Source organism: Hoplias malabaricus, chromosome 11 (genome assembly GCF_029633855.1).
Source record: "Hoplias malabaricus isolate fHopMal1 chromosome 11, fHopMal1.hap1, whole genome shotgun sequence".
Classification (NCBI taxonomy): domain Eukaryota; kingdom Metazoa; phylum Chordata; class Actinopteri; order Characiformes; family Erythrinidae; genus Hoplias; species Hoplias malabaricus.
Genome location: NC_089810.1, coordinates 17,873,154 through 17,899,715, shown reverse-complemented (window position 1 = coordinate 17,899,715; position 26,562 = coordinate 17,873,154). Strand labels below are relative to the sequence as shown.

General features: G+C 38.1%; 1 protein-coding gene across 1 annotated transcript; it reads left to right on the top strand.

Annotated features, from left to right (window-relative positions):
• The first annotated feature begins 1,468 nt into the window (after positions 1 to 1,468).
• hgfb (hepatocyte growth factor b) lies at positions 1,469 to 24,635 on the top strand. Its single transcript, XM_066685159.1, has 18 exons — positions 1,469 to 1,587; positions 5,089 to 5,245; positions 6,264 to 6,376; positions 7,341 to 7,455; positions 9,450 to 9,592; positions 10,446 to 10,566; positions 12,974 to 13,092; positions 14,904 to 15,069; positions 15,715 to 15,839; positions 17,377 to 17,470; positions 18,965 to 19,101; positions 19,814 to 19,846; positions 19,949 to 20,054; positions 20,387 to 20,461; positions 21,071 to 21,220; positions 21,445 to 21,551; positions 21,641 to 21,783; positions 21,914 to 24,635. The coding sequence occupies exons 1-18, from the start codon at positions 1,539 to 1,541 to the stop codon at positions 22,094 to 22,096; spliced, it is 2,136 nt and encodes a 711-aa protein (XP_066541256.1). The 5' UTR covers positions 1,469 to 1,538; the 3' UTR covers positions 22,097 to 24,635.
• The last annotated feature ends 1,927 nt before the right edge of the window (positions 24,636 to 26,562 follow it).

Sequence of the window (26,562 nt, the reverse complement as noted above, 5' to 3'; positions counted from 1 at the left end):
GAGGTAGCGTTTTACGTCTTACAAAAAGAAAGGAGGAGGAGAAGGACTAGTCGTAATTTGTTTCCACCTGTTTACCGCTGAAAGCCCCAATCATGTGTTGTGTTTGGATGGTAATGCCTCTTCGCACCCAATCGGTTTAGTCAAACACAGGAGGCGGGAGAATGTAGTCCAATCACAGCGCAGACTGGCGGGGATTGTCGGAAAACGGGTGGAATGTAAAACATAACGGAACTAAACAACTCAACAGTGATGGGCATTCCAGCTCTTTTCAGTGAGTCACTGCAATTGACTCAGTTGAATAATTAGAGTCGACTCTTTCGACTCACAAATAACTTTATTCTTTATTATTGCCAGTACTTTCAATATCACCGTTTGTTTTTGGTAGATTAGATTTTACCGATTGGTAATAAACCTCAAGATAAATCGAACAATACCTTCTAATTAACAGAAATAATATAATATAATGCTATAACTTTTTTTGGCAGACCATTGATCAGATGACATAGGATTATTGATATATTGTAAATAAAGATGTTGTTTATTTCTTGTAGCTCTTGGTTTACCTTGATGTCAAGATTTAATATTTAACCCACTAAAATAAATGTTTATTTTTGTTAATTATAATAATAATAATAAAATAATAATTATTGTTATTATTATTATTACTTTTGCATTTTTATTCATATGTCATCGTACATTGCTTGTAGTTGTATTCTGTATTCCTGAAGTTTTCTAGTGACCTTCTGTACCTTGAAAGGTTCTTATAAAATATTATTATTATTATTATTATTATTATTATTATTATTAGTAGTAGTAGTAGTATAACTGAATAGTATTGTCTGAATATATAGGGGGGGGGGGAGCTACTTACAATGTCCTACTATTGCAGGATTAATAGGATGTGGGTAGTGGATGTGCTTCAAGTGATTTTTTAAATCAAAATGTTTTTAATGTAACTTGCAGAGCTGCATAATGGCACAACTGGTAGTGTCGCTGTCACAGCTCCAGGGTCCTGTGGTTGTGGGTTTTACTGTCAGTGAGGAGTTTTGTGTGTTCCTCAGTGTCCGCGTGGGTTTCCTAAGGGGGCTCCGGTCTCCTCCCACGGTCCAAAAAACACACGTTGTTAGGCGAATTAGCTACTCAAATGCGTCCAAATATGCGAGTGAGTGAATGTGTGAGTATGTGTCTCCCCGCGAATGACTGCCGCCCCCTCCAGGGTGTGTTTCCGTCTTGATCCCAGTGATTCTGACAGAACACGACCCTGAACTGGATAAGCGGTGAATGAATAATGTAACCGAAGCTTAACTGATAGAACCGACTCAAAGAGTCGACCCATCTACGAACGACCCATCTCTGTAACTGAGAGCGCGGCGCGCGCTTCACTCCCTTCAGTATTTAAACGGCGCTGAACGTATGAGGAGCATCGCAGTCAGCCGTTAGCTTCTTGTCTTTAAAGCGCATAAATTCGTTTTAGACGCTTTAAAATTTTATCCTCTGGATACTTCTGGAAAATAATTAGTCTCTTTTACACACTCGACATGTGGATTTACACGCTTCTGCTGTGTGTAGCTGTGCTGGTTTACTCAGGTAAGTTTGTTTTCTTCTCAGAGGGTCCTGCTCTCCACTCCCGCAGAGCTGAACGTTAAATGTTAGCGAGGGGTCAGATAATCTTACTAGGTTCTATATGTTCCTTATTTCTGACACATTATTTAACAGCAAACTCTGTTATTATTCAAGCCCAAGTTGAACGTACTCGCTGATACCGCAGGTGTGAAAGTAATAGACATTTTAAGAGTCTATTCTTGCGTTTACTCATTGGTTTACACTGGAAATATTTCAGGGGGTTAATAAACAGTGACAGTTCATGCTTCATCTGACACTGTCCAGGGGTATTCCACAAAACACAATGTTGTTTGTTCATATAATTTATAAATCCTACTTTATGGAACAGTCATCAGTCCTAGCCTCTCATAATTCTATAGAAATAGAATAATTTATTCTGTGTCCTAGAATATGTATATGACCTCAGGTGTGATTGGTAGCCATACATTGTTCCTTATTATACCACAGTTAGTTCCTACCCTGCAATGTGATTGCATTCTGAAAGCAGTGTGCGCTCCAACACTTTTTATAACTGCAGTGTGAGTGGGTGGGGCAAAAGTGTCTTAGATATGTAAATGCTTATTTTTGTGACATCACATACTACAATTATTTTAAACTGACAGCTTCATTTCATTATATGGACTACTGACTTGGGAGAGAATGGTAGCATTTTTTGAAACTTTAGCTGATGTTGTTTACAAACCTCATCAAGCTTTTGTGAAAGAAGTGATTGAGTCCTTGGATAGCTTAATTCAACATTTAGATGACATGGAGTAACTTTTCACATCATCCTTCTGTTGTGAAACTTTTGCATACATTGACCAAACTTTTGTAAACAGGGAAATGTGTAGTAGTGAAAACAGCCGAGTTGGCGAGTGGGTCATCTTCGCCAGAACATCTGGATGAATGAGTCACCAATTGGGGAAGAGAGAGAGAGAGAGAGAGAGAGAGAGAGAGAGAGAGAGAGAGTGAGAGAGCGAGAGATGTGCTGATATACAGCCATGTGACTGTTGTAGGCAATAAAACAACAGGGTTTCTTCAGATCCAGATGTGTAAAGCTTTTCTTTTTTTGCGTAGTGTGTCTCCACAAGCCATAATTGGATTAGAAAGAGGAAAGGTAAAATAATGAAGTCTGAATCTCTCTGTCACCTTTCTGTGCAGCTGAATCACAGCGTAATAGTCTCTGTGCATGGCTGAGTTTAGTTTAGTACATTGAGTGATTTGTAAGTGGGCTCAAATTAGCTCATCCTACTTGAGAAGGTGTGTGTGTGTGTGTGTGTGTGTGTGTGTGTGTGTGTTTGTGTGTGTGTGTGAGTGTGCGATCTCTGACTGACCACCATTTGTGTAATTTTTAGTCTGGTTCAAAGAGTTCATATTCTGCATATATTTGCATATTATATATTAATATATACTACTATAATTTATCTACCAATAGCAGTATGTGTATTTTTTGCTAAAAATCTGCAGTAATTACATGTAAATATTGATGAAATTCTGTATAATTTATTTTGAGAATATTGGTGGAATTATTTTGCTGATGAAAAAGAGCTTTTAAATTTCAAGGGTTCATTGGCAAAGGCTCAGTTCTGGTACCAGGGGAACTGCTGTGGGAACAAGGATGCAGATGTGAATTTTTTCCTCCACCTTCTTGGTGTATTCTGCCTTTTTTATGCAAGTCAGGCTTTGGCTACAGTCTGCCTGCTGTACTTATCTTTATCTTTACGAAGCCTGTTTTTTGTCTCCAGGCCATTGAGGTCTGTGATCATATTTAGTGATTTTGGATGTTGAGACAGTAGCTTGCTCATGCATGTGGAAGTTTTCATCTTGTTCTGTTCTTCTGAGTTTAGTTACTCAATCAGTAAGGACTTGGCATGCTTCCTCATGGCCCTCACAGAGAACCTACTCGGCCTGAGTCACCATGTTTAATCAGACAATGATGGATGATCTTGCATCTTATTACACACTCTAGATTACTATTATAGTGAAACTCACTGACCTGACTTATTTCACACTCCAGTGCTCACTTGTTCTCTATTCATTTGTGTTATTCTATTAGTGAACTATCTGATTAGCGAGTTACTTACTTGAATAGCGATTTTACTTGAGCCACATTTGCTTTTTTCATTCATGATTCTTTGGTAGGGTGCCCAAAATTTGGTTTTCAAACAAGTGCATTTGGAACAGAATGGCAGCATAGGGCAGATGGATTGGTTGTGTTTTTGAGGGGCAGTGCAGTAGTACTTGGTGGCACCATGGTTATGTGTACAGGGTAGAGGTGTAAATAGTTGAAAAATGCATCCATAACCATGCATGTTCATTCATTCATTCATTCATTGTCTGTAACCACTTATCCAGTTTGCGGTGGCTCTAGCCGGAATCTACCTGGAATCACTGGCCACAAGGCAGGAACACACCAGTCCTTCACAGGGCGACATACACACATTCACTCACACCTATGGACATTTTTGTGTTTTTGGGCCGTGGGAGGGAACAGGAGCACCTGGAGGAAACCCATGCGGACTTGGGAAGAACACACCAAACTCCTCACAGACAGCCACCCCGAGCGGGACTTGAACCCACCACCTCCAGGTCCCTGGAGCTGTGTGACTGTGACACTACCTGCTGCAGCAATGAACAGTATAAACTCCACTGAAACCTTCCAAGACCAAACAAGAAACATGATATCACCATCAAACATAAACCTATTGGCTGTCAGTATTAATATTTTTATACTAAGTTCGTTGAACTGATGACAGTGCCCTGTAATGGACATCACTCAATGACAGATGTTGTAAATAATGCATATTGAAATACTGAAAATGTGTTTAAAATCATATTGTTATTGAGACATTTTATATTGGGTGACTCGGTGGCGCAATTCACACAGCTCCAGGGTGCTGGGGTTGTTGATTTGAGCCCCACTCCGGGTGAGGAGTGATCTGTGAGGAGTTTGGTGTGTTCTCCCTGTGTCTGAGTGGGTTTCCTCCAGGTGCTCTGGTGTCCTCCCATGGTCCAAAAACACACATTGGTAGGTGGATTGGCTACTCAAAAGTGCCGATAGGTGTGAGTGTTTGAGTGAACTTGTGAGTGTGTGTCGCCCTGCGAAGGACTTGTGCCCCCCTCCTGGGTGCGTTCCAGCCTTGTGCCCAGTGATTCCGGGTAGCCTCCGGAACCACCGCAACCCTGAGAGCAAAGATCAAGATGCCATTTGAACAAAGTGTGGGAAAAATGTGGGAACAAAAGAGAAATCAATGGAAAAACACAAAGAACAGTGACTGTATACAGTAAAAGCCGGCCAAACACATTTTTAGGTCATATCTGGAAAAGCAAGGACGTATGGTCACCCTAATATAGGCCAGTTCTGTAAATAAATGCAAATATGATTGAACATTTCAGTGTTTGTGTGCAAACTATCACAGTGCTTTGTATTTTATTTTTTCAAAGTAATTAATTCATTAATATATTTATTTATTTCTTGAATGCTAGAAAGCAAGAGACATGCTCTGCAAGACTACCAGAAAACGGATGGAGTTCGTCTGGTCACTTCACCTGACTCCTCCTTTATGACTAAAAGCAGGAAGATGAGTGTGGGAAAGTGTGCCCGCCGCTGCAGTCGCAACAGGAAATTACCCTTCACCTGCAGGTAATGAGGCCTTAAAGTGTCAATATTGTCTGTTCATGGATACCTGTGAAGGTTAATAATTGCCAGTGATGAAATGAATCTTTATAATGACATGATAGCTCCTGATGAACTCTAGGCAGTGATTATATCCAGGAATGTGTAGCTTGTGCCCTCAGGCATTTATCTTTCCAAACGTCTTCTCTGGGCGTCTGGCCACGCTGCACTGTGTGTTCAGAGGAAACAGCTGGAAGCTACATTACAAGGGGAAATCTAGATTCAGCAGATCAACTACTTCCTATTTTCATGTTTTGGGTAACAGCCCTTTTGCACCTTGGCAGAAAAACACCACCCATACTTTATAGTGATACTGAGATACGGCTTTGTTACAATTGCTTTATGAGTCTGGAAGCGGAAATGCCATTTGATATGAATGATATTTAATCAGGTATGGATACAGAGTAGCTTCCATTAGCTGCTAGTAATGATTGTTCTCTCTGGTCTTATAGTGTGTGAAAATAAATATATATATATATATATATATATATATATATATATATATATATATATATAAGGATATATATAATAATTATATAAGAATTATAAATAATAATCATATATATAATTAGAAATCCATGTTAAGTCTAACTGATCTGGGTTTATTTATATTTTGGATTTAGGCACTTTTAGGTTGGGGTCAGTCGGCTGTGGTGGGACTCAGTTTGACCAGTGGTTGATGTAGATGTAGAACTTTACTGGCCATGAGAATGCGGGACTTACACAGATGTTTGAAACTGTATAAAACTGCATGTGCTGTTTGTGTTGACTGTAGAAGCAAACCCTGATGTGAAAACAATCCACAGTCCTGGGCATTTTACACAGTTTAAAAATTCTAGCCGGACACATTCTTCACATCCCACTTGTTCAGGAAAATGATGACACATGGTCACCCTACTTTATCAAAGTTTAACTGTTTCAAAGGAAATGATCTAACCAAATGCTTGAATGAATTAACTAATTTGCATACAATCTTTCTCTCTAGAGCATTCAGCTTTGATCAGAATGGCACAAAGTGTCATTTACTCTCCTTTGATAGCCTCACAAAGGGCGTCCGTACAGAGAATGACTTCAACTTTGACCTTTATGAGAAAAAAGGTAAAAAAAAGTATATATATTTCATTACTTTAATGCATTTTCCTGATATTTAATTTAACAATGAAATTTAGTTGTTTGTTATTTGATTTGAATTCTAAAGGCCTACATTTTGAATGGAACAAACTAAATTAGTTAAAAAAATACTTTAATCATCTGGATTTGGCACAAATGGCTCCAGAAGTGCTGTCAGATCTAAATGAATAAATAATAAATGAAGATAGTATTTAACAGTAAATAACATTTTACAGTGCCATTTTTGTTAGATAAATTTTTAATTGAATGTGATAAATTGGAGACCCTTAAAATCTCACTATAAACACACAGTATGCAGTTTTATAACTATCTACATTTTTGTGTTTAAACTGAATGAATTACATGAACATAACTGTAAGATGAGCTGTTTGGTTAAATGCTGTTGCACACATTAGTCCTGTTACTGCCAATGCATCAGATGAATGAGCCATTCATGCAAAAATAATTGTCATAGACCTACACATATACTGTCATATGCACATAGAAGAGGAAAAATAATAAAAATTAAAATAAAATAAAATAAAATTAATATTGTTTATACCAAAATGTTTGCTGAATTTTATCCTCAATTATTATTCTTTGCTAATTCCATAGTCATTTTGTCTCCCCTAAACACACACAGTGCCAACACTGTTGGGAGGCTGGGGGCAAGCTCATGCTTCCATGGAAAAACAACCTAACCTGACATGCATGATAGTAATCCATACTCAGATCCGTAACATAGGGTGGCAGACTCATAATCACATGACATGCTTTTCCAGCTTGATTTTCAATATATTCCATTTACGTTTGGTGTATTTACATAAATGGAATAACTGGAATATTTGCATAAGTTGAATGACATTTCACCAGCAATTTGTGCAATATTTATTCTACTGTCCCAAGTACAAGTAATTGTTTAAATGACTCTTTTGCTGTGCTTCCTCTGCAGACTTTGTTAAAGAGTGCATTATCGGTACAGGACTGAATTACAAAGGGAGGAGATCAGTGACCGAGACGGGAGTAGAGTGCCAGAAGTGGGCTTTAAACACCCCACATGAACATCAGTAAGACCCTCCGTCAAATGCTATCTTCCTTTTTTTCTGTTTAAGGACAATTAAACTTAAATGCCTGGTTTTTTATTTCTCTTAGACTAATATTTTTGCTCACTAAAACCTCTTCCTGTCCAGCTGTGACAGAGAGATCAGTTTTGTAGGATCTTGCTAATTATGCAGCTTAGTCAGAGGTCAACGTATCTGCCAGCATTCATATGCTGCATTAACAATGTACAATGGAATACAGCCATACCTATAAATACAATGTTGTGAATAGCTGCATCTGTATACAAATAGTTCTAAAAATAACTGAAACTGTGTGGTGTTGAAGAAGTGTGTTTACAAGGTCATTGTGAAAGGTCAATGTAATGGTGGGAGTCTGAGAGTAAGCAGGACAAAGCTCAGATAAGATAGTAAATGTGAGGAGCATATTTGTGAAGGGTTCATTATGACTGCATGGGTTCATTACAGATGCTGTCAGTTTATTTCCTGGCTTTTAATAAGGATGGAGAGGATAGTGAGACACTCACTGTGTCCAAGACTGTACCCTATTCACTATATAATGCACTATTTTGGGAATCCGCCGTAGTGGACAATTTTCAGTGTGCTCAAACAATCCCAAAATGCACTGCAAAAAGTAGTGTACTACCCATGTACATTAACAGATATTAGATTACCCATAGTCCACTGCGTTAAAAAAAAAAAACACATGAGGTAGTGTCCAAAATCATTCACTACCCTCCTGAATTCAGTTCCCTATAATAGTGAGTTATATAGTGAATAATATATGGAATAGTGAATAGACAGGGCGGCACGGTGGCGCAGCAGGTAGTGTCACAGTCATACAGCTCCAGGGACCTGGAAGTTGTGGGTTTGAGTCCCCCTCTGGTGCTCCAGTTTCCTCCCACAGTCCAAAAACACACGTTGGTAGGTGGATTGGTGACTCAAAAGTGTCTGTAGGTGTGAGTGAATGTGTGTATGTGTGTTGCCCTGTGAAGGAATGGCGCCCCCTCCAGGGTGTATCCCCCGCCTTGCGCCCAATGATTCCAGGTAGGCTCTGGAACCACAGCGACCCTAAACTGGATAAGCGGTTACAGATAATGAATGAATAGTGAATATCGAGTCTCTCTGACAAAGAACTACATATCTCATGACTTTAAAAAGCTGCAGACACATGAAAATATTATTACCTTGAAGAAACCTTGAGTCTTTTTTTATGTTCTTTCTTTTGTACAGTTATCAAGTCCTGCTTGAATTGGTCTCCTCTGAAATCACTAGCATGTTTTCTTTTTATCTTTGGATATGAATGTATAAAATGTCATGGAGCACAATGTTAATTAAATTAACTGTTAGTTATTAAATGTTAGTTAAATTGTAACAAATTTTCTCATTGATCATACACATACCCTAAATTAGTTCGGAGATAAATTAGTTAGGAGAGATTCAGTGTAGCAAATATTTTTTAAATTCTTTTTTTTTTTTTTCTGTAAAAACAATATCATTTGGAGTTTGAGATTTTTAATTTCTAATCAGACATGGGCAAATGTGGTTAGGTTAGCTACTGTTGTGCCTGTGTGATGTGAAGCTAAATGGCATATTGCTTTGGTTTTCCACATATGTAATAGTGCTTCTGTCCTATAAATGAGGTACATTTACAATCTATGCAGATATATGGTGTATAAAACATGTTATTCACTCAGAGAGGTTGCTTTAAAAAAAATCAGATCCTGTGTCATGATTTTGTGATTTACTTAACTGAGTGGGAATGTGGGGAAGGAGTAGGAAAAGATAACATGGATATTGAGGGTGGCTTTTTGTGGCTGATTTTTCCCATAATTTTTCATTTGAAAAAGGCCCGTTTTAAGTGGAAACGGGCCTTTTTTCTGTGTTAATAGGCACACAGATCTCTGTACACAGCTATATGTTATTTTCTGTATTTACAGAATTTACAAATGAAAAATAAATCCTTAAGCTTGCCCTCATGTTCTCGTCTTCCAATTGTTTAGTTACCTACCTCAGCTACACAAGCAAAAGGATCTTCAAGAGAACTTGTGTCGGAATCCAGACAACAGCACCACAGGACCATGGTGCTTTACAAAGAATCCTAACTTGCGGTACCAAAACTGCAACATTCCCCAATGCTCAGAAGGTAAGGAGCAGTCGATTTTTTAGAATTGAAAATGACTGTTACTGAAAAGGCATAAACACTATGTATAGACTTGCATTTAATTATTACAAATAAACATTTAACATTAATAGATAGCTGAAGTTCCATCAGGAAAATTGTATATACTGAGTATGCAGAGTATATGTATTTTTAATTTATTTATTTTTTCTGGAGATAGGGATCAAGCTAACAGATTCTTGTCTAATCTGAGTGCTGTGGTAAAATACTACTGGGATGGTTTGTTAATAAATTAGTGTTCCATAATCAAAAACACACAGGGGTTTCATTAAAATGACCAGCATATACATCTGTTTTCAATATGCTGCTCTAGTCTCTATTGCAAAGTACAAGTTATAACAGGCCTTAGAGAGAGCACTGATACTTAAGTGACCTTTTTCTGTGTTGACATCAAGATTACTCCAACAGTGGGCCATCATGACTAAGCTCCTATGTTTCAGTTACCCATTCCTTTAACCTTTGATTGTATGAAATATGTTAGAAACTACACTGAGCTATGAAGTCATTATGATATCTTAATGGAGGGTTGTTCTGGTTATTAGGGTGTGATGTTACCTGAATAAGTAATCCATCTAAAGTCTAAAGATTGTGACATAATGTATATTATAGGGATAGGTGTAAAAAATAAATTGCCATTATCTATACATCTCATGTCATGAACTGTTAGTGTGCCTATTCAGTTGTGCATTCAACATCCCATGGTGATGGCCATGTGAAATTCAGGTTCTCCTCTCACAGCACATTAATGTATCTCAGCTGCATGAGTGGGCCAAGATTTCCAGACTGAGATTCTTACTAGGCATGTTCCTCTCAACAGTGCAGTGTATGACATGTAATGGTGAAAGCTACCGAGGGCCAATGGACCACACAGAGAGTGGTAGAGAATGCCAGCGTTGGGACCTGGAGGAGCCTCATAAGCATGTTTTCCACCCTAAAAGGTAGGAGTACTCTTGGCTAGAACATAGTTCATCACACCAGTTTCTTGGACCTTTTATGAATAGCTAGTGTGGTGAGAACTGCTAATCAGTGAGTGCCTGCTATGCCATGCCAATAAGATGAAGAACCCATTAGGTATACAGTTAGAAATGTATACATTTTCTCACACCCTTGTATACATCTCCTGAGCACTTTAGGTTTGTTCTGGTTTCCTAATGTATGCATCTTGGTAAATATTTGATTTATCCACAATCCTATGTGGATACTAAATGGATTGAAAAAGTATTGCAAGTTATGAGAGAATCTTAAAGAGTAACTCTAAAATGTAAGAGTAAGAGTAAACCCTAGAATGTATTTTTTTAAGTAACATCTGAAATGTATTGCTCTGTAATAATAAAGTTTACAAGCCCTGCTTAGAAACTGAACACAATTTTCCAAATAGGGTGTCACAGTTCCTCAACAGTTAGTGTCACTGTCATACAGCTCCAGGGACCTGGGTTTGTGGATTTGAGCCTCTCTGTGAGGAGTTTGGGGTGTTCTCCCCGTGTCTGCATGGGTTTCCACCAGGTGCTCCAGTATTCTACCACAGTCCAAAAAGAAAAACAAAAAAACACGTTGGTAGGTGGATGGGCTACTCAAAGTGTTCATATGTGTGAGTGTATGTCGCCCTGCAAAGGATTGGTGCCCCCTACAGGGTGTGTTGCTGGCTTAGCCGAGTGACTGCAGGTAGGCTCTGGACCCGCCATGACCCTGAATGGAATAAGCAGTTACAGACAGTGAACAAATTAATAAATTCATTTTGTTAATTAGTGATAGTAACATGCTTAATATGGTCAGTTCCACCTTTGCAGTGCCCCTCCTGTTCAACTCTGCTATAGGTGTGGATAATATGTCATGGTACCAAAGTCAAATGCAAATAAGTCAAACAATGTTACCGCCTCCCTGATGACCCACACTCAGCAGGGCTCATAAGAAATTAGAGATGTATGAGTATTTCACGTTTTACTTTTATTTACATAATGAGAGGGAGAACGAAGGTGCCAAGAGAAGTGCAGTGGGGTGATTGTGTGTGTGTTTGTGTGTGTGTGTGTGTGTGTGTGTGTGAGAGAGAGAGAGAGAAAGAGGGAGAGAGTGGTGGTCACGAGGAATGGAGAGAGAGACAGAGAGAGAGAGAGAGAGAGAGAACCAAGATAACAATGCAAGAGACAGAGATGAGAGAGAAAGTAAGAACAGAGGTGGGTGCAGACACTAAGGTTAGGCACTAACTCAGAGCAAGTTTAACTCTCCTCCCCTGCCCCATCTTTGAACCAGAGTGCACTATAGTCTCAGCCACAGACACTCTGTCCACAAGTTGACGGAGAGTCTGATACTTTCAGTGCACAAACCTGGCCACACTCTCAGGAATCTGTACGTCACACTGTCAGGCCACTCTGTACAGCTGCGTATACACACTTCTGCATGCATCGTTTTGTACTTGCTCTTACTGGTCTGATGTGAATTACCTCTTTCTACATGTCATGTCAAAATAGCAGACTTGTTATTGGTCCTTTTGCGTGTCAGTTTAATTTCATTTCCTTCAGTAATAGGCGGCTCTCGAGCACGTAAGTGGCAAAAGACACGAGAATCTCCCTATAGAGTCTGGCAACACAAGACTAAGTTCGGTGTAGAAACATTCCAGATCATTTTAATGTGTTAAATATATCAAGTGAGGTTACATGAAAGTTAGGGTTGTACTCACTGTGTAATATCTATACACCTTGTTTCAGAAAAAAAAATAAAAACAAGAATCTGCAATTGGTTAATTCTCTTGAAGCTTTATTTAACTGACAAATTTTTCAAGTTTTGCATCTGTATCTGCTCATTGCATCAGCATCTGCCAGATGTACTTCTTAACTTAGATTCAGGCAGTCTTGGGAATAAAACAGTGGTATGGGTTTAGAACTCTATGCCAGTTTGTTTAGCTACTCTCCCATAAGAGTTACTAAATTCACAAGAACCAAAGCTCTTTTAATCTCCGAAAGGATTACTTGTACCACATTTAAATAAGGAGGAATGACATTTGCCAACCCTTTAGAAAATATTTGAAAAATCAATAAAGTATATTCCCAGCACTTAAAAGTGTGGGAACTGTGTCATGCCCCTGTTTAGCATAAATCAGTGAAAAAGTGACCATTTTATTGTGAAGCTGCCAAAATGGCGAGTTAAGGCTTGTTGTTTTAAGCTTTTGAGACTTCAGAGTTCATCCAAACTGTTTGAAGAGACCCTGATGCCTTCAACGCTAGCTCAGAATAGGTTGCTCATCTTGGCTTCAGGCTTTTATTCCTTCACTCTGTTGCTAAAGATTACTGCCATGTATACGGGTCAGCAAGAGTGTGGTGCAATGAGTAAATATTGTCCTTCCTCTGACAGGTACCCAGGTAAAGGCCTAAAGGATAACTACTGCAGAAACCCTGATGGGCGCCAGCGACCCTGGTGCTTCACCACAGATCCTAACACCCCTTGGGAGTTCTGCAGCATCAAACAGTGTGGTAAGTTCTCTTTTATTTTTCAGTTTTTATAATTAGTATTTTTTGCATGCTGCCTTTTGTGGTTTCTGTGTATATGTAAGACTAGATGACAGAAAGAAGAAAGGAAAGGGAGAGAAAAGGAAAAACAAAAAGAAGTGTGTCAAATTTACAGCTTCCTCTTCTGGTAGCTCTCTTCTCATTTGGGACCATCACAGGAATGTTGTTTGCAACATAGAGAGGAGTGGAGATTTCGCCCATAAAACTCTTCTTCCTTTGCTGCGCTTTCTTGCTTGTCATGTTCACTAATGTATCTGACTATTTGTTTTTTCTCAATCATTGAACCTCAATTTCCTCAATCATTGATTGTGTGGCCTTATCTGCCTGAGATCTGGGTGCTGTGGTTTGAATTGCTATGTAAACCCTCCATCCACCATGAAGACATAACACATGTGTGGGTCTCACCCCCTGCCTCAGCATTCTTAGAACATGCAGCAGCCACATCTCAGCACCACTAACCTGTTATTATAATGATCCTCCTTCACCCCTCCTCCCCTTCTCTCTGCCGGGGGTTATTTTCATTAGGTTAACAGTGTAGCTCAGGGAGCTGTGATGCTGGATCACTGGCTTTGTGTGTGTTGCTGTATAAACTTTAATGATTTGAGATAACGATTTGAGTTAGAGATGTCTCATGTCCAAATCAAATTTTATTTTGTGTTTTTTTTTTTTACCTGATCTTACACTATTTGTGCATCTGCACCGCTTTTATTTGTGCCTAGAATACCAAATCATTTATTAAGCACTTTTCCTTTTAGCACTGATACCTGTGTGCTGCATGTCTGTGCTTTGTGGGTGCTGATGCTCAATGCCTGTAGAATTCTATATAGCCTCTGTGTGCATTAATATGGCCAGGCTCCACTCTGAACATATTCCTTTTGTTTATCAAATTCTCATTCTTAAAGCCAAAAACCTACCCTGCTGCTTTGCAGTAAACACAGAAAAGTGTGAAACACAATGCATCCTATTGTTTCTACAGCTCTACCTTGCTACTAATGAGGACAAATCATACACAACACAGCTTGAGAATGTAGTGCTTCAATTTGTCTAAATAACATTAACATAGCATTACCAAGGCCTGTGTAATAGGAGCATACTCAGTGTTTTTTTATCTTCAATTTAACTTTTTCACTTAGTCTATATATATATATATATATATATATATAGAGGCCATTGTACACTTTAAACATAAACTATGTATATGGGTGCGCATTTAAAATCCATGTCATAAATAAAAATTGACTTAAGTAGGGATGTTTTAAGGATTCATAGCATCAGATGATTGCTTTAAATATTTTAAACCAGTATTTGATAATGTATATTACTGCACTGTGAAAAATAAGAATATTTCAAGGCCTGGATTGATTAAATGTATTTTATTATGAATAAATATATTTCTATAATGATTATTCAGGTTGATGAATGTGTCAATATTAATAAAGATTTGTCTATCAACATTGGCACCGGAAAATTGAATATTAGCATCAGCCCACAATTATTATGTCATTGTCTTCTTAAAATGAGATTTTACCTAAAGTCTGTTGTCAAATGTTTTTTATCAGTTGTACTAAGCAACTGCTTTGACTCACTCAGGAGGCATTGCTTTTCCTCAAGAAAAACACAGCAGTTGTTGTTGCATACAGAAGTAGCACAATTGTATAGTGAGTGTGATGTGTGATTCATCATTTATCATGCTGAAGGAGTGATTTTGTTTGTCTCTGTCTGTCTTTCTGTCTCTTGCTCTCACTATTTTTCTCTCTGTTACTCCTCTTTATCAGACTCTGACAACCAGAATGATCTTGAATCAACTACTGCATGCTATAGTGGTAATGGGGAAGGTTATCGTGGGACAGTGGCATTTCCCCGTGAAGGCTTAACCTGTCAAAGATGGAATACCCAGTTTCCCCATTCCCACTCATACACGCCACAAAACAACCGCTGCAAGTGAGTGCTAATTACAAGTACTATTATTCTGATATTCTGATATAAGTCTACTAGAGACTGTGTGTGTATATATATACATATATATATATATATACATGCATACACACACACACACACACTTTTTTTCCCCTGTAGTCAGCATGCATTATACTAATGCATCCTACACAGAGTGTGATTTACACAGTGAACATTGGGGGTCAGCTTTTTCTCCAGGACATAAAAGGAAATCAGTTCAGTGCAGGTGTGTGCTTTAGTGAAGTCTTACAATCTCTACAGTAAATAAGCTAATGTCAGCATTCATCCATATGCTGTTGACACATTCTGATTTAGATATTCACAGGGCAATAAAGTGTATTAAACAAGCTAGATAACTAGCTCCTAACAATAACATAGAGTGCCATTTCTGGCTGAACATTACTGAGAATTCTACAAAGGATTGGAGTAAGACAGGCAGACAAAACAGGGAATAGTATGGTCCACATTATGGGTGCCTGAAATATGTACAGTTATAGGTAAGAAAGCTATACATTTCCACCCCTGAACTGATGTATTTGCAGTTCTTAATAAGGAGTTTCAACACCCCAACCCCATATCTACGCTAGATATACTGTATAATGTTGCATTATGTGTATTTGTACCTTGTAGGGATTTGAGAGAAAATTATTGCAGGAATCCTGATGGCCGTCATGCCCCATGGTGCTTCACTACTGACCCTAACATCCCTTGGGTCTATTGTACAAGCATCCCACGCTGTGGAGATGAATCTGAAGGTGAGAGCCAATTTGCTCAGCTTTCAGAATTCATGTTTTGCATTTACTGCTTCTTTTTGGTAACGGAAGGACTTTTATTTAGGGTTGAAGGCTATGCATTATTTGTTTTATTGGCTAAAAAAGAAAACCCTTCTATGCTGTATTTGAGCTCTCGTGGCTTTGTGGTTCCCATGTTTAAAAAAATCCTGGCCTATTTACAAATTTGCATTTCCTTATTGTGGACTGAATCATACATATATTTTTTGTAATTTATGATCTGTATCCTATATGAATGAATGTACTATATAACATTCTTCCTCACTGGACACTAACAGTCAGTTCTCCTTTAATAAAGTACTGCATTGTTGTGAAAATTTGGTTAAGTTCAGTTTCAAGAGCATCAGTAAGGTCAGGACCAATGCAGGATGGTCAAACCAATGCAGATGATACCATTCAACTGAACATCAGTAATATTAAATAATGTTTATTATAAGTAATATTAAATAACACGCAGCAAAAATCAAATGAAATCAAATTTATTTAGATAGTGATTTTTACAACTGACGTTGTTCACAAGCATCAGTTGTATAAACAGTGTCCTATCTTAATACTCAACTTGGATAAATGCACATTATTTAATGTTACTTATGTACTGTATATTGTATACTATATTTGGTAGCTGTGATGGCTTGCCTCGTTAATGCAAGTCCTTAATGTTGCCCATGTCGCTACATGTAGATTATTTGTCTTGAAATATACGAGGTTGATGAGCATTCTAACAAATTATTGCCAGTTCAATCTGAACATCAGTTTCGATAGATGTGTGTGATTGTTTTAATAAACACTTATAATCAACTTTATGGTTAGATCTCATTTGAAGGCAGCATTCTCCCTATGTTTTCATGTCCCTAGTCATTTCCCTGTCATTGTGATTGTTTCTATACAGTCTCTTTAAGTTACTGAGAAAAGGCATTTTGCTTTTGATTTCTATCTTTTTACATATTAGAGCAATCTAAAGTATTTCTTGTTTTGATTTTGGGTTTAGCAATCAATTTGATCATTTTTGACCTTGCAAAACTAAGTCCATACAATTTATATTTTTAATGACACAGTTCTTAAAAGATACAGCTACTGCTCTCTTTCTTCCATGTCTACTTTTTGGCATTGGTACAGACTGGTCCCTGTAGCCTCTATAGAAAACAGCAGTGTGGGAGACAGAATGACTCAAACATTAATCACAATTGACGGCTTTGTATGACTGGCAGGGCCCAGGGGACTTACATAGGGAGGACTTACATAGGAACTGATGCTAAAATCAATTAAGCTGCAGGTGTGATTGGGGCCAATGGGCTAAAAGGCTTAGGGAATATAGGGGAATGAGAACTGTGATGTGTATCTGTAAGCACTGTCAGCATGTTGTAAACCTGACACGCATGTTTGTGTTGCAAACGCATAACGTCTAGCAAAGATAGAGCAGCTCTTGTGTCAGTGCTCACTGTTGTACTCTGTTATCTGTAATTGTCTTGCCATATTTCTCCTTTTATATGTTGTGTTTTAGAATGTTATGCAGGCATTGGGGAGACATACAGAGGCAAACAAGCGAAGACTCGTTCAGGCATCCCCTGTGCCCCATGGAAAGATCACAGTGAGAGGTGAAATCATTGTACCTAAAATTTCTAAGCTATAGAGTACATCCCATCTCAGTCTGAGGTAACTTCAGTATGTGGGAGTGGAATGAGATGCTTAGGAGCAAATTACAAGTGGTGTCACACATTCTCCTCCCCACCTTACAATAAGACAAGGACAATAAACATATGTTCATAGAGAACATCTTTTACTTAGTTTCCATGGAAACAGTACTGGGCCCGTTTTTAATGCTTTATTCATTGCAGAATCTCAAGGACATTTTTACACAGCCACTGTGATGCTTATGGAATGAATGCTCTATGAAGTTCTTTGGTTATAGGACACAGCTCAGTAATAAAGTTAATTAATGAAATGGCGACAATAACACACAGACAATAATTTTTCCTTAAAATTCCTAATCTCAGTTTACATTTAGTGTAGTAAGACTATGGTGTGTATGGTATTGTGTGTTTCTCTTATTGAACCAGGGAGTCAAGCTGATGCCCAAAGATATTTCTATATTTTTGTCCACACTGACTCTGAAATGTGTGCCGTTAAATAACTTTCTTGTTTTATGAACAAGTTCCAGGTCAAAGTTCACTCTCCAGTGTCTCTGCAAAAAACCCACTAGGGCAGTGAAACAAAGCACAGGGGTCTCGAGATTGTCAGGGTGTATTTGTCTTGCTTGAAAAAATAAGCCCCTTGCAGTTTTCTGAGGAAGAAAAACACATTTATTGGAGGACCCCTGATTTAAAGAGCTCTAACTGATGTTAAAATGTTGCAGTTGGAGTGACTTAATTCCCCAAGAATTACAGGCAGTCTGCCCCAGCTGCAGCATGCTTTAGCCCTGACCTCTGCCCTTCCTACACCCACTCTTCACCAAAACCTCTTGCCATGCACACATCAAAGTTAGTCAGATTTGTTGTTTGGCTAACATCCTAAAAGACATCACAGCCAGGTCAGGTATTACTCACAGGAAACAGCAGACCTGGAAGATTTATTCTTGTGTGAGGCTGAAAATTAGGTTCAAGTGTCTAACTTTTCAATCCCCTCTACCCCTTTGCACCATGAGTTTCTTTGCTCCTGCTGGACATTTTTAGTGTATTGTCTGTTGGGGTTCTCTGAATGTGGAGGACTCCTGGCTGTTAATGTGGGAGAGCTTAGTTAAAGGGGTCATGTCATGAGATACGCAGAAGCCAAATACTTCCCTATTCCTCCAGAGAGGGACAACTTCACTGCTTGACAGTATATGGCTAGGAGGGAAAGAAATCATTGGAACATGTGAGCATACTGCTAAGAAGACATATAATGTTTGACGTGTAGAAACTTTCCCACTGAATACATGCCACTTTGTATAGCAGACCCAAAATTCTATAACTATGCTTCCTTAAATGATTCTAGAGTGTGGATTTTATCATTCCTATGACATTAAATTGAATTATATAGCCATACACCTTATACAATCTTATCTGTTCTCTCTTATAAATTATATTAACACTGTTTCATGTTTTTGTTTTCAGGAAAGAGCGAGAAGTGGTTACACCAAGTGAAGAATTGGAAGGGAATTTCTGTAGGAATCCAGACAAGGACAAGCATGGGCTATGGTGCTACACCAACAGCTCCTTCATCCCCTGGGATTACTGCACAGTCAAGCGATGTAATTTATACTACATAAATATATACATAGATGTAAACACCTCATAGCCTCTAGAATGTTCTTAACACCTGTAATTTTTTTTACATTAAAAATCTTGTTCGGCACATCATCAAAACAAGCGAGATTTCTCTAAAAAGTTTAAGCAGATAACAAATGAGACTTTTGCCTTAAAAGTCTGTAAATCTGAAAAATGTTAATAACCCCACCCTGTCTTAAACAAACACATTTTTAGTATGTTTTGTTAGTGATTGCTTTAATACCTTTATCGTGCCTCCCACAACCCCCCCACCCCCACACCCACACACACACACCCACACCCACACATACACAATCTTTCCACAAAATCTTAAATTTAATGAAAGAATATCAACAACACCTGGGTTAAGCTGTCAGCACCTCCTTTGTCTCTGTCTCAGTCTCTCTCCTTTGAATAATCTCTCTCACACTCACACACACACGAAAAAAAAAAAAAAAAAACACACACTATACATGGAGCAGAAGAGCTTCAGAATCATAGATCATGCTCAGTCAGTGTGAAGCCTAAGCATACACACACACACTGTACCAGTTCATACCTCACACATTTTCACTCAAGCTAAATTTTAAACAGCTTGGCTATTTGGTTATTTATTCATCTTAAAATAATAATCTGCTCACTGATGATGAGATTAGACATTTATTTAATAATTTGTTCCTTGGTTGTGTTTTTCAGGTGAGCCATTACAAAATGCTCTACCACAAAAAGGTAATGTATATAAGCAATGTGTGTTTCACAGCTTTTCTCTTAGTTGAATGATTTTTGAAGAAAAGGGAGGAAAAAATAATTATCCTGCTTTTGTCGTTCTAGCGGATGTCCCACAAGCCTCCTGTTTTGTTCATAAGCAAGTGAGAATAGTGGGTGGGGCCCCAGTACCGATTAAAGAGGGCAGTTGGATGGTCAGCATACAAAAAGGGTGGGTAACTTAACAATGACTCCAAAAGTTTATTTCTAATTATTAAAATGTTTATAGCAAGTCACAGTAAATATTTTGGGAATAAACATTGATACTCTTGGCTGCACTTTGTGGGACTTTCTTCTAAATCTTGTTTTTATACAATGTGCCAATTGTATTTGTATCATGGCAACATCCCAATGTGAATTCCCTGGAAATTCCCACCCAGATATGCTTAGTGATCTATGTTGTATTATATGTGAAATGCCTGTAAATGTCTGCCTGATTTGTTGTGTTTTATAAGGTGTGAACATCATATTATCCATGTAAAGATGGCTCTCTGTTTTTTTCAGGGCCACTCACTGGTGCGGAGGTTCTCTGGTTCGTGAGAAGTGGGTGCTGACAGACAGAGAGTGCTTCTCCTCATGGTAATTATCTCCAGCCCTGTTACACAAGCTCATCATGTCCTGCATTTGACCTCCAGATTCTCAGGGCAAAAGGGCCTTTTCTTCAGATCTCTCATCATTTGTCTTCCACTTCTGACTTAACAAATCAGAGCCACTGATGCTCTGGGACCAGAGATTTTGGAACACATCCATATATGTACAACCTCACCAAATGCCCATGTGAGAAATGCAATCCACAGAGTCACTGAAGGAATTTGTGGATGATTTTTTTTGGGATTATTTGTACATATCCCTGCAAAAAAAAAAAAAAAAAGAAAAATGCAAAGATAAAAGGCTCTTTCATTTGAGAAATGCAGTAATGTGATGTGACATGACATAATATGATAGCAATTCAGGTTCATGTTCTACTTTAAGCTTTTTTGGTTTCTAAAAACAGCAAAATCCTCTAGATGTGAAGCACTTTTTGGTATATTTAACAAAAAACACTTCACAAGGGGTTCTGTTTAGGGCTTTGCATCAGCGACACAATATGTACTTGTTAAATGTGTGATCTAAAATACATGTTTGTGAGGCATTGAGTTCCCTGTGCACACAACATGCACCAACCAAAGCACCTTTCCTTTTCCTAAGCGTTCCTGACCTGTCAGAGTACAGAGTTTGGCTTGGCACTGCACATCTAAATGAGTCTGTGGAGTATAGTTGGAGCAGACAGGAAAGGAGGATTGTTCATGTCATTTGTGGCCCAGAGGGTTCCGGTCTCGCCCTACTTCAGCTGGCACAGTAAGACCTTTTAGTCAATTACCTAGAAATTTATGTTTAAACAGCCACTTTTTGTTTATATAATGAAGTTTTTTCTATGTTTCTAATCTCAAATAATATGTGTTTAGTTTCAAAAACAATTTAAACATTAATATTTGGTTTGTTCATTGAAAAGGTTTTATGATAATAGTCTTGCAGAGTTTGTTCAATGTAATTTAAATTACTTTTCTGTGTATGTCTACCAGGCCTGCTCTCATTACTGAACATGTGAGGAACATCCAGCTGCCAGTAGCAGACTGTAGGATTCAGGAGGGCATCATGTGTTCTACATATGGCTGGGGGGAAACTAAAGGTGAATATTATGTTGTTCCTCGGAATTTGAATCAGTGAATTCTCAAGTCTGACTCTAACACAATAATCACACTATGTAAAATCTCCTAGAAACTGGACATGAAGGCACATTAAAAAGTGTTCAACTGCCCATCGTCAGCAATGAACACTGTGAACAGCTGCACAGGGGAAGTCTTCAGATTACTAATGCTAAAGTTTGTGCGGGTGGGAAGAGGGATGAAGGAGTATGTGAGGTGAGAAATTTCACATAATATTCCACCTTACCAATAAATTGATCATTTGTATAATGATATACACATGTAATAGTGGATCGGTTTGACGTATAATTGGAATGACACTATGGTTCTATTATGATTTCAACAGAAGGACTACGGTGGACCACTGGTATGTCAGGAAAAGGGGAGTAAAGTCATAGTGGGCGTGAGTATCCATGGCAGAGGATGTGCTCGACACAATCGACCAGGCATCTTTGTCAACGTAGCCCACTATACTGGATGGATTCATAAGGTGTTTAAAACCTACCCCTATTCAGACTTCAATTACTAAAACAGAACCTTGGAAGACCTGGTACTGCACAATTCAAAGGAACCAAAACTAAATTCTCAAACAAAACCAGACATTACCCACAAACACAACTGAAGTTCTGGTCAGTAACAAATATTACACGACAAATAAGATTCTGACCAGCTTGGGTAGAGCTGTTGAGTTAAGAATAATTCCAGTATAAGACTGCATCACATGGCCGGCACTGGAGTTGGAAGTATTGTGAACAATATGTACACCAAGAAACAAATGAGATGTAGATGAAGAACCACTAAGAGAGACTCTATAAAGACTTTATTTTCATTTGGTCCACAGGTGATTTTTTAAAATAATGGCTAGTCAAAATGAGGGTTTAAAATTCATACGAGAACCAAATTCTCAGATATTACTCAACACCTATACAGTGCATTTAAACAGTTATAGAGTTTATCAAATTCATCGTTAAGGCTCAAATACTAAAATACCGGACAGTATTAAATGTATTACAGAATGGTGTGCATTAGATGTAAATATCTTGTAGATAGTAGTCTTCATAGAAAGCTGTTTAGTTTCATGCTCCTGATAATACTTGAAAACACACACATCCAACAAAACACTGTCTGCTCTAATGGCACCTCCTGATTTCAGGTATTGAAAGTTAGGTTTGTTTTATGAAGGTGCCAATGTTGTGACCAGGGAGCATTATACATTTCATAACATTTTCATGTTATGTGTCTCTATACTTTGCTTTGGTTCTGATCAGAAGCCATAGAAGGATTTTTGCTTTGTAAATAGTGCAGTCATTTGAGTGTTACAAACACTACTGATGCTTGGGTAGGTCTTATAGACCTTTTAAATGAGGCTTTAACTGAGGATTCCTTTATCTTCAGTGTTGTTCTGTAAAGTGAATCAAATATATTCATTAATTGAAAACATCTTAAAGAGGAATTCCTCCAGGTTTTCTTAAGCATTTCTGTGATTTATATTTAAAAATGCTCCATTCCAGGGAATGTTGGTGCCAGAATTACTCACAGAAGTGATAAAAAGATCAAGTTATTCAAACCGTTTAGTGTCTCTTAAAGCTGCAGCACAGGAAGTTTAAAACAAATAGAAAGGCACAGAATTGCTAGTCATGTTTTTATTGATAATATGGAGGAATTCCCCTTTACCCACTATTCTTACCACTGAGAAGAGTAAAAGACAACCTGAAATCGAAAGGAAGATAAAAGGTGAAGTTTCTTAAGTAAATGATATACATTTTTTGAACTTTTTAAGAATGTAAGGGTGTGTGTGTGTGTGTGTGTGTGTGTGCGTGTGTTGGAGCATTGTTCAGTTTTTGACTGGCTGGTGCAGCTCTGCAGGACAGAGGGATGGTGTGTGTGTTTATGTTGAACAAATACCTGGGACCTCTTCCACATGTCTAGGAGAAACAGGTCTACTTAAGGAAACACATTAATTTAATTGATTTTATGTTCTCTACAAGTTGTAAAACAAATCCCCTTCCATCTCCTGTGTGGTCGCGGACATGGATTACTCTTAATATGAGTTTCTCATTCCTGACCCCTTACTCTGGATGGACTCCAAAAACAATCGACTTGGGAAATTACCTCCAAAACTATGTCAGCTAAAACAAATAGCACACTGAAAGATGGCCCCCAAGTGTTTGCATTCTAAGCACTCCTGATGCTAATTATGTTGGTTTAAATGAGAGATGAGTTTAATTTGTATGCAAGTCCAACAGCACAGGTCTATACAATAAAGGGGAATTGCACTGATTTTTCAAGTTTTCTGCATAATTAAAATATAGGATTGCACAATATTACATAAAATGATTATGAATGCATTTCACAATGCCCGAGGCATTGCTCTGCCATAGTTTTGAAATTAAGCTTTGATCTACATTTTACCAAGTATTAATCATGATCAACATTAAATCTAACGTCTCTGAATAGAAGGTATAGTGTCTGTAATTGTCATCACTGACTGTAAAGGAGTCAGTACATTTCGTTTCAATGAACACTTTCAGATCAGATTACACTGAACGACTGGTTACTTCTCGTTGATTTAATTATACATACATTTTGAAAAAGAAAAAACAAGTATCATTTCTCTTTAAACAAATCTTGGAGCCGGTCGGTGCAGTGAAATAGTGCATACATGTTATAGTCTGTTAAAAAGAAACGTGAAGACAGAATGTGCCTGGCTTTGGACATGAATGAATTTGAAAAAAACCCATAAGATCACATCCAACTTGTTCAGTTACCCGTTGTTGTTTTTTTTGCATATTTCTCTAGGACTTAGTTTAAATGCTTTTTCTGTGGATGACTCATTGAATGTACAGTGCTGCTATCTACATCCATAAAAGTTGTAAATATTGTCTATGTACAGTTTTTTTTATACCTATGCATCTATTGTGTGGGATTATTCATATCTAATGTACTATTCACCTGTATTGTATTGTCATGATGAGTTACACTGAGAGCTGTATAAATTTATCTGCTTTCCTGTAATTGTGTTCATTAGAATTCTTCCATGTGCCTTTATTTTAAATATTATTTTATCATGTCTAACATAAAAATAAAATAAGACCCAGTTGTTCATGTTGACTGCGTTTCATGGTACATTTTGTCACACAGAAGGCACATGGAGACAGTCTGTGTGCAGAGATTTATCCACAGTCTCCGTGTCTTTTCACTGTTTCACAGAGTGAGTCACTCATTTCAGAATAGGTGTTCAATTACGTTATGTCTCCCTCTTCTGGTACTTCATGGTGAGTGTTCGTGTCCTTGTAACCCCTGGGAATAGTTACTTTTATATAAAAAAAATGTTATTACATATTCATTCTCTGTAATTGCTTATCCAGTTCAGGGTCGCTGTATTAATAATAATAATTATTATTATTGTTCTTGTTTTGTAAACGTTTAAATGCTTAGATTTAACAGGACAACACAGCTGTAAATATTTGTTCATTTCAGTACAGAAAAGTACAGAAATCTGAATGATTTAACAGAAATAAAGTAGATCCTGATGCTGAACTTTAGGAGCCTAATGTGAATTTATAGAGTTAGTGTCAGTGACTCCCAGCATGCACTGCACAGCCCCAACCCCAAATGAACAGAGCATTGGTGATTCTGGTTAGACAAATAAATTCAGACCAAATTCAAACAAAGGAGCTGAGGGACATTGCTATTGGACAGTCTTCAGCTCTGGACTTTGGTTAGCTAGTTAACTAAATTAACCCTGCTTGGTGGAACAGCCCCCTGGTTTAGTGTTTTTGTTTGTATCTTATAGCTCTGAGATATAGGAATTATACAAACAGTGGTTTCAGTTAGTGTAAGTTGGGGCTTCTGATATTCTTGCTTAATAGTCTTTTTTAACTTGCATGTTCCCTCTCAAGAGTAAAACAGCCTGAAGCAGCATGTGTCCCTCACTCTTCGTGCATTCGTCATGCTAGCTCACTGGTGCTAGGCAGAAACACACCCTGGATGGGCTACAAGTCCATCACAGATCATCACGCGCACGCACGCACACACACACACACACACACACACCATGAGATGGGGAATGAATTCATTCATTTGTTCATTCATTGACTGTAACCGCTTATCCAGTTCAGGGTCACGGTGGTTTCCCCTAGCGGTGACTTGTTCACCTGCTGGCCACATTTGTGGATCAGGCTGCATTTGTATTTGGATCGGGTGAAATGCGAGAGGAAATTCTCAAAATCCAAAAACCCTCAAGAGGAAATGAACAAATACACGTCATGGAAATTATGTGAGTGGATTGGTCCACAAATACAGATTCTACAATTTACAAATACATTTTAAATTCGAGACCTCGACTTTACAAATATATGCAGTGTAAATTTAAACAAATGTTTTTATTTTGGCATCAAATTATGATATATATATATATGAAAACCAAAAATGTATGAATGTGACTGTATTTGTACAAATTGCAGAGTGTGAGACACAGACTAGTGTGTATTCATTTCTGTTTAGTGAAATTTGTGACTTGTGTTTAATTTGTGTATTAACATTTACGCATTTGTAAAGTATTTTGAGACTAATCTCTCTCCATAGATTCCAGATTTGACACGGAATCACTGGGTGCAAGGCGTGAACACACCCTAGAGTGGGCGCCAATCCATCACAGGGCAACACACACTCACAAATTCAGTCACACAAACACACACCTATGGACAATAATTGGAGTAGTCAAGTCAACCTACCAATGTGTGCTTTTGGACCATGGGAGGAGAGCACCCGGAAGAAACCCAAGTGGAATTGGGGAGACCACACCAAACGGCCAATCAGATCGCGAGGTTTGTTTAACCAATCGGAACACTGAGTTGTATGGAATCAGATTTGTGCCAAAAAGAATATCAAACATAAAACTTATAACTTGCAAACAAAATATCCAGGTCTGACGTTTGTGCTCCATGACTTTTGAAGCAGCATAGCTCTTTCAGTTTTGTGAGCGAGTGCTTC

Excerpts from the sequence above, each read along its gene's own strand:
- hgfb (XM_066685159.1), top strand. The coding sequence starts at position 1,539 with ATGTGGATTTACACGCTTCTGCTGTGTGTAGCTGTGCTGGTTTACTCA. Across the intron at positions 6,377-7,340 it reads TGACCTTTATGAGAAAAAAG|ACTTTGTTAAAGAGTGCATT; the intron begins GTAAAAAAAAGT and ends CTTCCTCTGCAG. Across the intron at positions 19,847-19,948 it reads AAATGCTCTACCACAAAAAG|CGGATGTCCCACAAGCCTCC; the intron begins GTAATGTATATA and ends TTGTCGTTCTAG.